The sequence below is a fragment of the Eublepharis macularius genome, chromosome 12 (assembly GCF_028583425.1).
Source record: "Eublepharis macularius isolate TG4126 chromosome 12, MPM_Emac_v1.0, whole genome shotgun sequence".
Lineage (NCBI taxonomy): Eukaryota > Metazoa > Chordata > Lepidosauria > Squamata > Eublepharidae > Eublepharis > Eublepharis macularius.
In genome coordinates this window covers 77,891,574-77,908,198 of record NC_072801.1, presented here as the reverse complement: position 1 = coordinate 77,908,198, position 16,625 = coordinate 77,891,574, and the positions used below count along the sequence as shown (strand labels likewise).

The following is a 16,625-nucleotide window of genomic DNA, read 5'->3' as shown; positions in this document are numbered from 1 at the left end:
GTTTGCTTCCTTGAGGTCGTTGGGGAAGGGTGGCAAGCACAAAGGAGAGGTTAAAAGGTTTTGGATGAAGAATGAGAGCCAGTTTGGTGTAGTGGTTAAGAGTGCAGGACTCTCATCTGGAGAGCCGGGTTTGATTCCCCACTCTTCCACTTGAAGCCAGCTGGGTGACCTTGGGCTAGTCACAGCTCTCTCGGAGCTCTCTCAGCCCCACCCATCTCACAGGGAGTTTTGTTATGGGGATAATAATGGCATGCTTTGTAAACCGCTCTGAGGGGACATTAAGTTGCCCTGAAGGGTGGTATATAAATCAAATGTTGTTGTTAATAATAATAATAATGCAAGGAAAAGTATGAGCTGCTGAGGTATCAAAAGCATAATAGCAAAAAACCATGTGACGTGTCTGACAACAATGGAACCAGTGTATTTAATACATAAAACACATTACACAGTAAAACACATAATTCCAAAATAGCAATTCATAAAACAAATACACTCCACATATGCAATACCACTAATAAAGTTGCTAAATTGATAAAGTGCTGGTGCTACAAACTGCTTCAAAAATTCATTGCACATATATTGTTAAAGTGCAAGTGCATTGTAGCAACTTGGCATATTCTTTTTCCCAGTTCCTTGTATGCAACAGTCCAACAACGAGTGGAGAGTTCCAGTAAAATAAAAAGGTAGGACTGCCTTTGGATTTTTTACAGCCAATATGAAATAATAACAAGAAACAATATACAACAAGATTGATTTTATTTTACTGGAACTCTCCACTCATTGTTGGACTGTAGCACCAGCACTTCATCGATTTATGGTACCTGTAGTTCAGCAACTTTATTAGTGGTATTGTATATGTGGAGTGTAGTATTTGTTTTATGAATTGCTATTTTAGAATTGTGTTTTACTGTGTAATGTGTTTTATGTATTATAAATACACTGGTTCCATTGTTGTCAGACACGTCACGTGGTTTTTTTTGCTGTTATACCTTTGTGACACCACTTGATACTCTCTCCTTGCTGCTATGAGGTATCAAAAGCAAGCACTTTTCCAAGTTCCACATCAGAAATTGCACTTATAGAAAAGGGTTTCTGCATTCTGTGCAAGGCAGGGGGTGGGTCATTAAAACAGCCTTGGCGTAAGTGGAAGCACCCCACATTCCCTGTGCTGCTGGTGGCACCTGAGGGTGCCGTGGGCAGAGACCTGTCCTGATTAGGTCTGAATATTAACATGGTTACATTTCACTCTGTGCTTTATGCATTTCAAGGTTTCTCAAGCCTTCTAGATCAAAATGGGCAGCTGTGTTTGTAGCAATAGAAAAGAGCAAGAGTCCAGTAATAGCTCTAAGACTAACAAAATTTGTGGTAGGGTATGAGCTTTCATGAGTCACAGCTCACTTCTTCAGATACCACCACAAATTTTGTTAGTTTGATAGGCGCGACTGGACTCGTGCTCTTTTCTTGAGCCTGCTGTTCTTGTCCAGCCGTCTTCTTTAAAGAAGCGTACTCTAGCCCAGGAAAACTCCCTTCTGCAATAACTCTTGTGTGTTTCAGGCTCCCTTGGTACAAGGAGGACCACTTCTCAGCCCTCAGCCCTCTTCCGGCAAATGCAGGGCTCTGGTTTCTCCCTGCCTCTTGTTCTTTCCCAACCAATAGGGATGCTCTATGCAAATATGTGCTGCACAGCTCTCTGGGAAATCAGATGGGCTCTCAATTTTTTGAGCATGGAAGAGAGTCTGGTGCCTTTTCAGAGTAGGTCTAAAGCTGCAAAGGGGAATCTTCCCTGGAGGACAGGGAAAGGGGGATCCAGCAACACTGTCAAGCAGGCTCCACCGTGACTTAAATAGCAGTGCGTCAAAAGGCGGTGCCAGTGTCGCCTGTGTTTCTGTATCGTCAGTGAGGTATATCCTTACCTGTTCCTCCTCCGGGAGAACAGCACATGATGAATGGAGGTGCATGAGACATGATTAAAGTCTCCCTGGCCCAGGAGCAGCAACACCTGGGCTGGCTCCTTTCTGATAATCACTGGCGATCACTCTTTTCTGTATCTCACTCTCTGAAATTGCTATGAAAATATCTTTTTCAAATCTCATCTGCTATGAAAATTTCCAATTACTCTTTTCTCTTAATGATCGAATACCTTATTGTATTGTCAAAAACTTTCACAGTGGATGTGATTTTGCCAGCAGCTGTGACTGGCGTCTTCAGAGGTGTAGCACTAAAAACCTTATTAACACAGTTTTCTGCAATTTAATTTCTCAAATCTTTCTTTTCTCAACCTTTAAGTACACACCCTGCTCATTCACCCTGTTCTTCCCACACAGCAGAAAAGAGCAAGAGTCCAGTAGCACCTATCAGACTAACAAAATTTGTGGTAGGGTATGAGCTTTCCTGAGTCACAGCTCGCTTTGGGGGAAACAGTGAAGACCTTTATTGTAGCATATGCTTTTGAGAACCACAGCTCTCTTGGTTAGATGCCTCATCAGCTTGCAATGCATCTGATGAAGAGTGGTGGTTCTCGAAAGCTGACGATGCATCTGACTAAGAAAGCTGTGGTTCTTGAAAGTTTATCTTACAATAAAGTTGCTTAGAGCAGAACAAGTGACAAAAGGCACAGATTGGACACTTGTCTGCTTCCCTCAAGTTTTGATGGGAAATGTAGGCATCCTGGTCTTGCAGCTTCGCTCTCCGACTGCTGTCCAGTGGACTTTTCTTTAGTAAAAGGCGAAAGATTTATGCGATCTGAAGAGAAACCAGAGTATTGTCCAGTGGACTTTTCAACTGTCACTTGTCCAACATTCTGCCAAGCTGCCTACATTTCCCATCAAAACTTGAGGGAAGCAGACAAGTGTCCAATCTGTGCCTTTTGTCACTTGTGGTTCCGCTCTTAGTCTTAAATGTGCTGCTGGACTCTTCACTATTTTGCAACTACAGACGCGGTTAACTCCTGGATTTGAAGAAAATTCAGGTGTCTGGCAGAAATCTGCGGTAGGGCATGAGCTTTCATGACCCACAGCTCACTTCTTCAGATGTCTGAACTGCACTTCTGCTCTTTTCTATTGCTTCAGACAGACAAAGACAGCTCCCCGTCTTGCTCTCTCTCCCCACACAATTATCCACAAATTAGCTTCCCAGGGGACCCAAAGCGCCTGACTGCAGGCGCCTCTCTGTTTTTCCCCAGCTATCCTGTGAGGTAGTTTAGCTGAGACTGCGAGTTACTTGCCCGACCCAGCTCACTTGAGAGCTTCCATGGCTTTTTGTTTTAATGCATGATCCAGTTTGGATCAGGCATCTGACGAAGAGAACTTGTTTCTCGAAAGCTTATGCTACAATAAAATTGGTTAGTCTTAAAAGTGCTACTGGACTCTTTTTGTTTTAACTAATTAATCTGTTCTTTTAATTACACTTGATTTTGTTTCTGATATATTTCGATGAATTTAATCAATTGTTTTAACAACGCTTGATTTTTGCGTAGGTATTATTTGTTTTGATTTAATCGATTCAATTGTTTTAATTACACTTTAAGTTAAATTTTATTTCATTTGTAATTTAATTATTTTAATCAAGTTATTTCAATGACGCTCCGGGAGGGGCGTCAGGGGCGCAGGCGCACAGCCGCACTCTCCGACACTCGCAGCTCGCTTTCCTGCCTCACAAAATGGCCGCCGCGCCCCAGCCGCCCCGCCTTTGAGCGACCTCATCTTCGCGCAGGCGCCAAGGCTCCCCCCTAAAGGAGAGGGGCTCGCGCGCCAACCTCCAAAATCTATCCAATCAGGAACGAGCGTCATGTAGCTTCCTGGACCCCCGCCACTGGCACCTTGGCCACGTGACATATATATTCCCGCGCGATTCTTCGTGAGCTGGACCTCGCTAGTAGGTCCTCCCCGGAAAACAAACAACAGAATTTTATTCCTTGGACGGTGAGACGCGTTGGCCAATCGGAGAACCCCGAAGAACCTCGTGAGCGGAGGGCCAATAAGAGAGCGGAAAGCTGCAGCCCGCCTTCAGAGAGATCTTTTGCACCAATCAAGGCCTCCTTCCCTTACGGCAGCCAATAAGATTTGAGGAGGTAGATTTGAAAGGCGAAGAGGGGCAGTCGGAGAGGCGGTAGAGGCGGGTGCGCGGCGCTCCGGGGTAAGTGCGCGGTGAGGGCTCCGAGGTGGCCCGGCTTGGGTCGGGGGGAGAAAGCGGAGGGCCTTCCTTTCAGTTTCTATTTGCTGCTCAACCGCAAGTTGCTCCGTGATTTAAGCCAGGCGTGCTGCAGTTACTGGATCGTACATTGCAGGAGCCGTTGATAGGTCGTGTGTTTTACTTATTTTCTTTATTGGTTTTCCACCTTCCTCCTCAATGGGGGCCCGAAGCAGCTTATAGTATTCTCTCCTCCTCCATTTATCCTTACAACATCCCTGTGAGGTAGGTTAGGCCGAGTGTGTGACTGGCCCAAGGTCTCCCAGTGAGGGATTCGAACCTACCTCTCCCAGATCCTGGTCTAGAACTCTAACCATTACACCATGCTGCGTTCTGTCAGTGGGACGTATAAAGCTAATAAATAAAGCTTTGCTTTAGAACAGGTGAAGTGTTAAAGAATTTGGGGAAGCTTTCTGAATACCAGTTAACATCCAAAATAGTAAAGAGTCTAATAGCACTTTTAAGACTAACTGCATCTGACGAAGAGAGCTGTGGTTCTCGAAAGTTTGTGCTCCAATAAAGTTGGCTAGTCTTAAAGGTGCCACTGGGCTATTTTGCAACTACAGACTAACACAGCCGACTCTGGAATTAAAATCCGTGGATCTAGATAATGCTTGTGAATGAATCCTTTCTGCACCCTTTTTGTTTAACATTCTTGTTCCTACCATGAACAATAACAATGTAAAGGCCTTGAAAAGTGCAGCAAGGTGCTCGCTGCTCTGTTTCCCCCCCCCCAACATAAAGCTATTACATTTACTGTCCCTTAAGAGAAATGACCCACGTTCATATTGTGCATGTATCAGGTTGTGGAGGAAGTCGTGGCCCTTTGTCAACCTCTGGTCTATATGTAATAAATAGCCCCGATCTATGTTATAAGTAATCTGATTCTTTGGAAGGTAATCCAAAAACCTGGAGCACAGTCTCCATAATGGCTTTTAGTGGGACAAATTGTTCCTCTCTGGATCTTAAGCTTACTTATGAGTAAGCTTGTGTAGAGAGTTGTTGGTTAATTAAGAGCTTGGATTGATGCAGGTGGGCAAGCCCTCTCCTTCACAGCTGTTGAGCCTGTTCTCTGAGGCCTAACGAAATATAGCTATAGTTAATACAGGTAAAGGTTGTAGCCTGTTTCGAATGTGACCCAAAGAGCTTTCTTGTCTTGTTTTTTGTGGGCTTGGAGTGGGTAAACTGGGCTGTAAGCAAGGCAGCAATGGGGTGCTTAAGTAGCAGCCCAGAGATATACAGCCACTCTGAATGATGTGCTAGCTAAACACACGTGGCCATTTTTTTTTTTGCAGTTTAAATAGCCCTCTTGAGTCTGTGTGAAGCCAAGCTCTTTGCCTCATCAGCTTTGGGTTTAAACTTGCCCGTGTATGGCAGATGTTTGGAAAAGGTCTCTTTCCGTCTGAGACTTGGAAGAGCTGCTGCAAGGCAAAGCAAGCAAGGATGATCCAGATAGGCCAATGGTCTGATATGCTGTAAGGCAGGTTCACATGTTAGGTGTTCCAGTGCAATTATTGCTACTTGGATGCAATAATTAGCTGCCTTGGTGTCTGAGATGACATGCTCACTTTTTAAAAAAAATCAATGAAACAGTAATTTCTCCACCATTTTCCTCCAGTGACTGTGGCGATGCATGTGAAGCACTCTGTGCCATACATGCTAAGCATTTGTATTAATTAAAACCAATAGTCTCCACACGCAAGGCTTTGCCCTTTTCGTTTGGGCCAGGAAATGTGGAGTTTACCCCATTCGTCATTCCATACTTTTATTAGAACAAATATAGAACACAGCAGGGTCCGCGTAAAGAGGCCGAGACCAAGCCTTTTCCTTGGCGGACTATTTTCCCATGTACTGCTTGAGAGAATATCACTCAGGAAAGGCTGTGCCAGAAAGATTTGGCTGACAGTATTGTTGGTTCCTGAGCAGCTGGCTGTGTGCCCCGGGTTCAACTGCAGGCTCCCATAATGAGGGGTGAAGCATTATGGAGGCCTTGGAGTAGTTTGAGGTCCCTCGAAACTGACATCAATTAAGTGGGAGCGTCTTATTTTTGGCAGGCCTCTGGATGTGTTTGGCAAGCTGGCTGGGGTGTTTAAGTGGCATCGAGTTAAAAATACTTAAATCTCCAGAACATATTTAGGAGCCAGCTTGGCACAGGGAGGACAACAGTAATATTCATTTATTCAGCCTTTGATGTTCAGAGCTCTTCAGGTCCATGCGATAATCCTTGCCACGCTGGGCAAGAGGCTGGTGTTTCTCCTACAGATGAATACTAGAAACCTGGGGAGAAGGGCCTTGCCTAAGGCCATCCAGCGAGCTCGTAGGAGAGACGAGACTTGAGTTGGGGGGCTTCCTGGTTCTTGCCCAGTCTTAGTGCTGCAGTAGCCATACAGCCTCGGAGGTACATTGCGCTGATAGGATTAGTCTGCTTCTGCCTTACCAGATGTTTCATCTGCAGATCTGGTACACGGTCCCTGCTCTGTGGTGGGTCAAGGGATTCTCTTCTTTCTGACCTGGTGCTGGAAACCAAGGCTGAGCCTTCTTGCCCTCTGCGGGCTTCCTGTCCTAAAAGTCTCTCGCATACGTGAAGGAGGAAGGGAAAAGGTCCTCTTTTATTCAGGATGGCGAATAAGGAAAATGCGAGCAGTGCCTATAGCAGCCTTTCTAAAGTAAGCCAAGCTCTGTTTATTCCACTTGCCGCTGCTGGAAGCTGGGTGGGAGGCCCAGTGATACTGAGGAGAGTGTGCCAGTAGCCAAGGGCTGGGCGACTATCAATAATAATAATAATAATAATAATAATAATAATAATCGATTTATATACCGCCCTTCAGGACAATTTAATGCCCACTCAGAGCGGTTTACAAAGTATGTTATTATTATTATTATTATTATTATTACCCCACAACAATCTACTATAGTCTGTTACGTGGGTTTATCGCTGTGTCTTGCTGTCTATTGGTTGTGGTCTCAAACAGGTGTGTGCAACACATACATGTTTTTATTATTAATTTTTTTATTTATGTCATTTATAGTCTGCCTTTCTCACTGAGACTCAGGGCGGATTACATAGTGTGAGATTAGCACAATCAATATCAAGGACATTTCCAGAAACAGTGCTGTAAGGTAAATAAATGCAAGTTTACAAAGACATAGAGTTAGTAAGAATCCAATACAGAGTTGAAGAAATGCTGAAACAGATAGGATTGACGTTAGACAACATAGAACTACCCTGTAGGCTCGTACTTGAAGCGCAGGCAGCACATAGGAGCACATACTTAAAGCAACAGATCAGACATAAGGTGAAGTCTGTGGTCCCTAAGTCATTAGAGAAGGATCTGAGACCCCCTCCCTACAATACCACCCTCCTATCTGAGTAAAAAGGCTGTTTGAATAATTCAGTTTTCCATCATTTGCGGAAAGCCAGGAGAGTGGGGCTCTACCAGCTTCGACAAACTCATCGTTAATGGCTTGCGGCACCGTGGCAGTTGCCTCCAGAGTTGCGGAACCGAGGCTTGACTGCTCCAAGTTGGAGATTACGGTGTAATGGCGCTTGAATGGATATGCATGCACTTGGCCTCGAGAGTTCAGGAGGGGCCAAACTTGACTGTGAACTGTGGCCTCCCACCTGTTTTGTGTAATGTGGGGCTCTGCCTCACAGGTTGGGAGCGGGGGTATTTCTTTCCCTAGTGAAAAGCATTGGGGAGCTTGGAAGGTGGAAGCTGTTGCCATGTTTCCCTCAAATGTATAGAATCCTGTATCTTTTCCCATGTGTTCCTGCCCAGTAATTAAGATCACAGCAAGAGGCCTTCCTGACTGCCCATCAACCAGAGAAACTTGTCTGGTGGGTACAAGACAGGGGGCCTTCTCGGTGGCAGCCCCACAGTTATGGAACAAAATCTCCAGGGAAGTGCGCATCGCCCCCTCACTGTTGATTTTTAAGAGGCAGTTGAACTGCATTTTATTAATTTAGTTTTTATTTTTACTGGCAGTGTTAAACTGTGATTTTTAATTAATTTTTATGTATTTTTCTGATTGTTCTTACATTGAAAGCCACCTTGAATGATCTAAAGTAGAAAGGCAGCAAATAAATGTTTTATCTCACACTGTGTAATCCGCCTTGAGTCTCGGTGAGAAAGGCGAACTATAAATGAAATAAATAAATAAAAAAGAATGAATGAATGTTTTTTTTTGTAAAAAAATCCTCTCTCGAGTCACCACTTCAGATGTATGTGAAGCTTTGAGATCCACAGGGCCTGTCATTGGGTTGAACATAATATGGAAGCTTTGGCCAAGTGATGATAGTCCACCAAAAAGCAGTCAGCTTATCTTACTGAAGTTCTGCCCAGGACTCAGTAAAGAGCCCACTTCCATCCCCAACATGTTGGCAGAGAATTTATGAGTGTTTCCAAACTCTCAGGCCTGGCCTTGCGCACAGAGGACTGTGAGTAGCCGCAGTATTGTGGGGTACGGCTGAAAGGCAATCAGCCCAGAAATGCAGCATCTTGAATTCGGGGCTTGCTGTTCCTTAGGCTAATCACCCAGACTCTGAGTATGTGCCAGCTTGGGCTATCAAGAACCTAGATTCTCTGAAATGAATGGTGTGTGTGCCAATGAGGATGTCTGCGAGTTCTGTCATGTGCTAGACTTGCAGAGATACAAGGAGTAATACAGAAGGCTGAGACAGGCACTCTGGCTCTTGGGTTCTGAGTTAGGCCTGCTCCCCCCTGCCCCAAACTTTTTGGGACTTGGCCAAGGATGAGTTACAGCTTTCTTGCTCCTTTAAATGAAAAAGAGCCTTTTTAAAGGAGGGGAGGGTCTCTCAAGAGTTGGCTTTAATGATAGCGAAATGGTCTTTGTTCTTGCCAGAAATGACCTCCTGTTCTTAGTAATAATAACAGTAATATGTTATCCCTTTCCTGCAGTACCGGGTGCCCAGCGCAACGGGCTCTCAATGGGCTCTCTCCAAGAATAGCTGCACCCCGACCAGCACTCCCTCTGGCTCCCTCTTGTTGCAGAGAACCATGATCAAAAACACAAAGAACAGCCTGAAGTCTTCCTGTGGCCAGAGCATGGGTAGGAACGTGTCTGGCTGTGTTGTTTTACTTTGTAGAGGGGGCTGTGCAAAGCTTGCAATGCTCAGACTTGTTCCAGACACAGCCCCAGAGTGGGAGCAATCTCCGGGGACCGGGGGGGGGGGCGGGCTTGCTCACAGCAAAGCGTGCTCGTTGGCCGCTCTGCAGTCATGCTTTGTTTGCTAGGCGAGAGGCACACCGGCTACTTCTGGTGGGACTGTGCCAGAGCCTCTGCTTGACACGCAGGTTTGGTCACTAGCATGATGGAAGGGTAGGTTATGTGCAAGATCTTTGTCTTGAACTCCAGAGAGCTGCTGCCAGCCAGATTAGACAAGTCTAGAGGACCAAGGGTCTGGTTCAAGAGAAGGTGGCTTCAGGTATTTCTCTGCCGTTTCTGTCTCCGCAGCTGTCCCGGGCAGGGTGCCTGTTGACTCCAGCTCCACTGCCCAGCCGGCACAGGCAGTGACCAAGTGAGTTCTCTTTCTGGTGGTTTCAGAAAAGGGTGGGAAAGGGACTCCTCCGCAAGGGGGCAGGGGTGCCGTTCCCTGTTCTAATTTCCTGTCATTCTATTGTTTCCCCCATCCCTCTTGTAATGGAGATTATCGCCCTCACCAACGCTCCTTTTCTGTCTCCTCGCTGCTCTTGCAAAAGGATATTCACCATTGACGACTTCGAGATCGGGCGGCCGCTTGGCAAAGGGAAGTTCGGCAATGTTTACTTGGCCCGGGTCAAGGAGACACAGTTTATTGTGGCGCTCAAGGTGCTCTTCAAGTCCCACCTGGAGAATGAAGGTTTGGAGCATCAGCTGCGGCGGGAGATTGAGATCCAGTCTCACCTCAGGTGTTGTTGGCTTTGTGGATTGAACCTGGGGGAAGGTCCAAAGCAGGGCTGTGAGCTCTTCATTCAACTGGCTGCTCAAGAAGTTCTAGGGCTGGATCAGGAAGCCAGGTCTTCTGGACCCAAGAGCTGAACAGGAGTGCCTGATTTCCCTTGTAGAAATGTGGATCAGGGATCATAAAAGTGGCTTTGGCTTTCAGGCAGCCTGCCTCTTGTGCTGAAATAGGGTTCCCATGTGCAGCTAGAAGTACAAGTGCAAAAGATGGGGCTCCTCATTTGGGGTTTCTTTCAGTGGTCCTTTCCATTGAATCTTACACAGCAGTGATGGGTTTTGAACTCGTTTCATGACACTGTTTTTGGCTCTTGCTGTGTTAATAGAGCATCTCTGTCTTTGGTCCCCAACCCATAAGGAAGACACTTATGGGGGATTTTTCATTAGCATCTTTGCTGCTTGTAAAGCTGTGTCACATACCTGGAGAAAGAGCCCCCTTACAGCAGAGGCACATAAGCTGAAGGTCTAGGTCCAAAGATAGGCAATTCAGAAAGTTACCTCGCTTGATAGCCCTGACAAAGAGACAGCCACAGTTTTTTCTCTAGTAGTTGGTGGGGGGGGGCACAAGGGGGAGCCCATCTCTCAGGATCCTGAAAACAAGCAGGACTTAAAATCCCAGGGGTCTACTTAGCTGTTCAAGCAATTGAGCTAACACATGGCGAATGTGCTTTGGATGTCCAGCACGCCTTTGAACTGGCTCTGTCTTTCTGGTTAGTATTGATCAACTTTCTCCATTAGGCAGTATTTCTCAGACTCCTGTTTCTCAAACTCAGTCCAAAACTTGCTGTACCTCTTAGGACCCGCTTGCAAAGCAACCGCAAACTGCTTTCTTGCTTCCCGACATAAAATGCAGCAACCTTGCATCTCTTAACATTGAGCGAGACTGCATTTTTCCTAAATATATAGCATTACTGAACAAGAGGCTGTTTCCAGAGCATTTTGTGTCCTAGGCTTGGCAAAATCAAACTTGTCACTGAGTTTCAACCCACAGTTTGGGAGCCGCTGCCACAGAGAAGATGGCTTTGGATGCATCCGCTGCCCTGCTCCTCAGTGGTGGATTCCTTCCCATGCACTTCCTCTTCTCTGCAGACACCCCAACGTCCTACGCCTGTACAACTACTTCCATGACAGGAAGCGAGTGTACCTGATCCTGGAATATGCCCCTCGTGGGGAGCTCTACAAGGACCTTCAGAAGCACCAGCGGTTTGACGAGGCCAGGAGTGCCACGGTGAGAAGGGAGCGCGGTTGGGGACCTTGTGAGGGCTCGTGTTGAGGTGGAGACTCCTTCCACAAGTGGGATGCAGGGTGTGCCTGGACCACAAGGAATGGGGTGTCTGGGGCAAGGCTGGCCATAGGGCAAGGAGGGCTGTGTGGTAGGGCACCTTTGAGCACCTCATTAGCTCACAGTACTCCGCACAGAAGAGCAAGCTGGGCCCAGGTGTTTTTTATAGAGGAGCAGGCGCTTGGTCACCCAGTCTGGCCAGCTACAGGGAAGGAGCTCCTCAGGATAGTATTCAGCGGCTGGGCCTAGGATAAATGGTGAGGTTCACGACAGTTGAGGTCTTGAGAGAGGCACGAGATGGGCCTGGCCTGTCTCCCCATTTTCACCTGTTCTTTGGGAAGAGAGCCCCTCGCGACGAGCCCTTGACTTGGAAGAGCCAGTGGCGAGGGCGCCGCTCGACAGGGTGTGCGTGTGCCACTGCCTCTAGCGCTGGGTGATGCGTGGCTTTCTTCTTTGGCTTGAAGCAGGTGTCTCCTGTCCATGGCTGAGCTTAGTATGGTGCTTTTTCACGTAGACAGAATTGCATCCATAAGTTGTGCCTGCTGGCTTGGGTGGGCAAATTGACCATAGAAAGATCTGTCGCTGGTCATTGTCGCTGGTTGGGGGCAATCTATGCAGGAGGCCTGTTGGCATACTACTACGATGGGGAAACAGGTGCTGCTCTTGATGTGCCTTTGATCTAATCCAGTTGGGCTCTTGTGTGCTTGCCACTTGCAGTCCTAGGTATGGGAAGTCACCTTATAGTGAGTCTCGCCATTAGGGTCTTGAGGTCTGCTCTGCCATTGGCTTTCCTGGGTCCTCAGGGGAGACATTTCACATCACCTAGACCTGTTTTTTTTCATTGGGGTGCCAGGGACATTCCGAGTGCCAGGTGCTTGTCGAACCACAGCCACACCTCAGACTTCAGTGGGTCCATTCTACATAGGGTTCCCTCTGCACAGCGAGGAAACTCTATTGCCAGGTGCTCAGTCAGTGTCTCTTTGCTTTACCTCTACAGTACATGGAAGAGCTGGCCGATGCGCTCATTTACTGTCACGGTAAGAAGGTGATCCACCGGGACATTAAGCCAGAGAATCTGCTGATGGGGTTGAAGGGGGAGCTGAAGATTGCTGACTTTGGCTGGTCGGTGCATGCCCCCTCGCTCAGGTGAGCGGCACCCTCGTCGCTGGGCCGTGTGCTCGGCAGGCATTCTGTCTCCGGGAAAAGATTTGTCAGACCTCGGCTCTTTTAGTCTTCAGGAAGGCCTGTCAGGCTTGGCTTTATCAGAAGGCCTTTTCCCGCATACTGCATCTAAGAGTCTCTCTACAGGAGACATCTTACAGGAGGGCACTCAAGTGTAAGGAGACGCAATGTTACCTGGGAAGTGTAGTTTAAAAAGACAGAGCCAAAGGCTCTTGTCAGTTTCACCTCTACAGGAGGGTAGTTTTAAAAGACAGAGCCTGCAGAGATCCCTCCTCAGAGGGTTTGTTAATTTCATCTTTGTGTCTCCCCCAACCCCAAGGCTCTGTCAATTTCACCTCCCCTTCCTCCAGGCAAGGATGAAATTAACAAACCCTCCGAGGAGGGATCTCTGCAGGCTCTGTCTTTTTAAACTATGCTTCCTGGCTAACATTGTGTCTCCCTACACTTGAGCGTCCTCGTGTAAGATGTCTCCCGTAGAGAGACTCACAGTGATAACTGCAATTTTTTTCTGTTTGGGGTGGGGTGGGGGGTCACACGGTTCAGTTAATATTTTGGACTGGGCAAGTTCTTTTTTCACATGGGTCTTTATTCTGTGCTCATAATGTTCTTTTGGCTGCTCTGAGCTTCTTGGAAGAGTACAGTGAAATGTTCAAAACAAGTCATGGTAGTGGCTCCTGCTGCAAGGGGCTGTGGCTCAGGGGCAGAGCATCTTTTCCGCAGGAGGTCCCAAGTCCCACCCCCAGCGGCACCTCCAGTTAAAAGGACCACGTAGAGGGATGATGGGAAAGGCCTCTGCCTGAGATCCTGGGGAGCTGCTGCCAGCCCGAGCAGGCAACGCTGGCCCTGATGGGCTGAGGCCTGACTCCGTGTAAGGCAGCCTCGTGCGCTTTTGAGAGGCGGGGGGGGGGGGGGCGAAGAGGCCGAGGCTCCCGTTGGGTTCCTTGAGGCTCACCTACCAGCCCCTGCTCTAGGAGGAAGACCATGTGCGGCACGCTGGACTACCTGCCCCCTGAGATGGTGGAAGGCAAGCCCCACGACGAGAAGGTCGACCTCTGGTGCATCGGCATCCTCTGCTACGAGTTCCTGGTGGGGCACCCGCCTTTCGAGAGCGCCTCCCACTCCGAGACCTACCGCCGCATTTTAGCGGTGAGCATTCCTGGACTGATCGGCGCTTCTGTGCGCTCCGTTCCTGCCTCTGGGTCTGGGCTCGTGGCAATGGCGGGTTCTGCCTCAAAAGGAGCCAGCCGTGCCCCACATAAGAACCATCCAGATGGAGGCATTTGGGGTAGGGCCAGCAGGGCTTCTGATTTGCTTTTCTGCTCAGTGGGCTTCATGGAGGGCTTTATCTTTACCCACCTATAAACAAACCAGGTCTTTTGTGCTCCACCCAACGTAAAGCCATTCATTAGTGCCCCCCCTCTTGCCACTTCCATCTGCAATGGAGGCCTGTGCCAGTTTTCCCTATTGCCTCCTGCAAACCACACTTCCAGGAAATCCAGCCCCTGCTTTGAGAACCAGGCGGAATCACGTTGGAAAGCCCAGCGCATACACCTTCGCCCATGCTGTGAGCTGCATGGGTCAGCCTGGGACAGTCTCTTAGCCTAGCTTACTTTGTAGGGGGGTTGTGTCATGCAGGGAAGGCATGTTCTATGAAATACATGCATCGGCTGCGGGTAGGTTTGCTGCCAATAAAGCGTAAGAGAGAGGAGCTGCAGACTATATACTACTATGTATTGTCTGTTGCTGTGAGTACGATTCTCCTGCATTGTTTTAACATGTCAGGTTTAGAATTTTATGCACGGCTTCAGCATTGTTTTGGCTTTGTATGGGATTCCCGCTTGTTTTCAAATCTCTGCAGATTTGCATTTGCAGGGCTGATTGCACTGGTTATTAAATGACCCCGCTGTTGATTGTATTGTCCTTTGCTATGCAATCTGCCTTCAGTCTCAGTAATAAAGGTGAGCTATAAATAAAAATGTGTACTTTTTTGTGCCTGATTCTAACGAGGATGGCTCTTAGAGTGCAGGATATAGGATGCCTATATCTCCCACCCCGCCCCCCCCCCACACAATATAACCACAGAGCGTCTCATTGGTCCCTTTTGGACCAGGTCAGCAGTGTTGCCCATAATTGCCTAGCAGTTTGGGAAGAAAGGGCTTCGACAACTGTTAATTTCTTACATCAATGTAAGAAGCTAACTGTATCTGCCAGGGCTACGATTAGTGTCTGGCCCTTTGCCCAGCTATGTAAACGCAGAGTGACCTAATGCACAATAGACACTTACCCTCACCAGGAGTGTATATTGCATACAACTCCCTGGAAACATCTCTATATGCTCCTGAGCAGTTGGGTGAAGGTGAGAGAAGGTGAAGGTGCTGTGCATTTTAAGAAGATGTTAGAATTCAGATTCTGACAAGCTACCTTAATGGGGACCTAGTCTCTGCACTGAGAAGTAGTGATAATTTTTTAATGTAAGCATGTTGTATAGAAATTCTACTTCCAAACGTGGAAGCCAAACCTCTGCTTGTGTCATCTGCTTTGGGAAGCTCAGCAGATCTTGTTCCTCGCTTAAGCCCCTTCCTCCCAAGTCTTGGATGTGGCCAGGCTCACTTTTCTCTTCTCCCGACAGGTGGATCTCAAGTTCCCACCGTTTTTGTCGGAAGGGGCCCGGGATCTGATTTCTAAGCTGTTGCGTCGCATCCCCATTGAGCGGCTTCCGCTGCAGGCTGTGAAGGAACACCCCTGGGTGAAAGCCAATTCTCGGCGAGTGCTGCCGCCGGTCTTCAGTTCTGCGCCCTTGAACTAGCGGTACATAAATTTACAAGGAGAACCTAAATACAATTGAAGGACAGGGGTTGCCATATACAACTTCCTCTGTACTCCACAGTCCTTCCTGGGAGAACTGAAGGGGATGTACTGCCTTTTTTGTTTTGTTTTGCCATTTGGGACATACGTTCTTCTGGCTGCAAAACACCCTGAAGGGGCACCTGGGAACTGATAAAATTCCTCTCTATTGCCTCAACTGGCCGTGGGACCCATAGTTCTCTGGACAGCAACTTTAGCTGAGCTTGTACTGTATTGATGATAAACATTTTTATTAAAAAACTAGTGCTTGGGTTTTTTATCTTTGGTTGTCTCTATGTATTTTTCCTGAGAGAAATATTTACCCTGATTTTCTGTTTATCCCTGGTCTATATGTTTCTCTTCCAATAAACATTGATTGTTTTGTGAAGAATCGCAGCTAGGTGCTTCTTCATACATGTAAGCTGGTGACAGTAACTAGCAGCCCTTGGCTTGAAAAGGGGGTTGACGTGGGCAGACTGTGGTAAATATTGCCAGTCTCCCTTCGTGTACTCTCTGAAGTGGTTCAGGGGCATTGGATTCAAGGAGAAATGTGAATGGCGCCAGTGTGTGGTAGATGACTGGGGGCAGAGGTCCAATTCTCCTTTTGCAATACAAAACCTAATTTACACTGAAGCAGTCAACCCATATCTCAGCTTCCAGCCTCACCTACTTGAATTCTGCAGCTCAAGAAAATTCCCTGCATCTAGAAACAGGTCTCAAGGAAAAGAGCCCTATTCCTAGCTGTCTGCTTATCTTGTTTACATTTTCTCCTTGCAGGGTAGTGATTCTCAATTTTTATTTTTTTTTTTGGTATGGAGAAACATTAAACTGCATGAGCCCTCTGCCTGAACTCTGAAATAGTACAGCTGTATTAGTCTAGTTCTTGTAAATAGAAAGGGAAATGTGCACAAATACAAACACATGTGCACCCCCCCCCCCCCCCGGCTTGTATTTTAATAAAGGATCATGTTGGAATCTGTTTGGCTGCTAAAACAGCAGCTTGATGGAACACAAGAAAGTGTTTCACGTATTTCACAGACAAAAGACAGCAACAGGGTTTGTCAACTGGGGTTGTTGGCTGCCTCTTCTCCCTGCCTCCATATGCAAGTGGAGCTCTTTAACATTACACCAGGTGAGCTGTTTAGGTAAAATATTCAGGTATTCTGCAGTA

The 16,625-nt window shown here is 47.3% G+C and overlaps 1 protein-coding gene and 1 non-coding gene across 5 annotated transcripts; both read left to right on the top strand.

Annotated features, from left to right (window-relative positions):
• Positions 1–1,890: 1,890 nt before the first annotated feature.
• Positions 1,891–2,020, top strand: LOC129340752 (U8 small nucleolar RNA). The gene has a single exon (XR_008598055.1). It is a non-coding gene; the product is annotated as a U8 small nucleolar RNA (small nucleolar RNA).
• A 2,099-nt stretch (positions 2,021–4,119) lies between these two features.
• LOC129338772 (aurora kinase B-B-like) lies at positions 4,120–15,726 on the top strand. Of its 4 annotated transcripts, XM_054993246.1 has the most exons (10): positions 4,120–4,134; positions 6,644–6,854; positions 7,218–7,308; positions 9,108–9,258; positions 9,664–9,727; positions 9,909–10,097; positions 11,236–11,374; positions 12,426–12,574; positions 13,582–13,756; positions 15,240–15,726. In XM_054993246.1, the coding sequence occupies exons 4-10, from the start codon at positions 9,207–9,209 to the stop codon at positions 15,414–15,416; spliced, it is 945 nt and encodes a 314-aa protein (XP_054849221.1). In that variant the 5' UTR covers positions 4,120–4,134; positions 6,644–6,854; positions 7,218–7,308; positions 9,108–9,206; the 3' UTR covers positions 15,417–15,726. The 4 variants fall into 4 exon arrangements, with proteins under 4 accessions (XP_054849221.1, XP_054849219.1, XP_054849222.1 ...); XM_054993244.1 differs by lacking the exon at positions 7,218–7,308; XM_054993245.1 differs by lacking the exons at positions 4,120–4,134; positions 7,218–7,308 and adding an exon at positions 4,221–4,298.
• Positions 15,727–16,625: the final 899 nt, after the last annotated feature.

Excerpts from the sequence above, each read along its gene's own strand:
- LOC129338772 (XM_054993244.1), top strand. The coding sequence starts at position 6,807 with ATGGCGAATAAGGAAAATGCGAGCAGTGCCTATAGCAGCCTTTCTAAA. Across the intron at positions 9,728-9,908 it reads CCGGCACAGGCAGTGACCAA|GATATTCACCATTGACGACT; the intron begins GTGAGTTCTCTT and ends CTCTTGCAAAAG. Across the intron at positions 11,375-12,425 it reads ACGAGGCCAGGAGTGCCACG|TACATGGAAGAGCTGGCCGA; the intron begins GTGAGAAGGGAG and ends TTACCTCTACAG.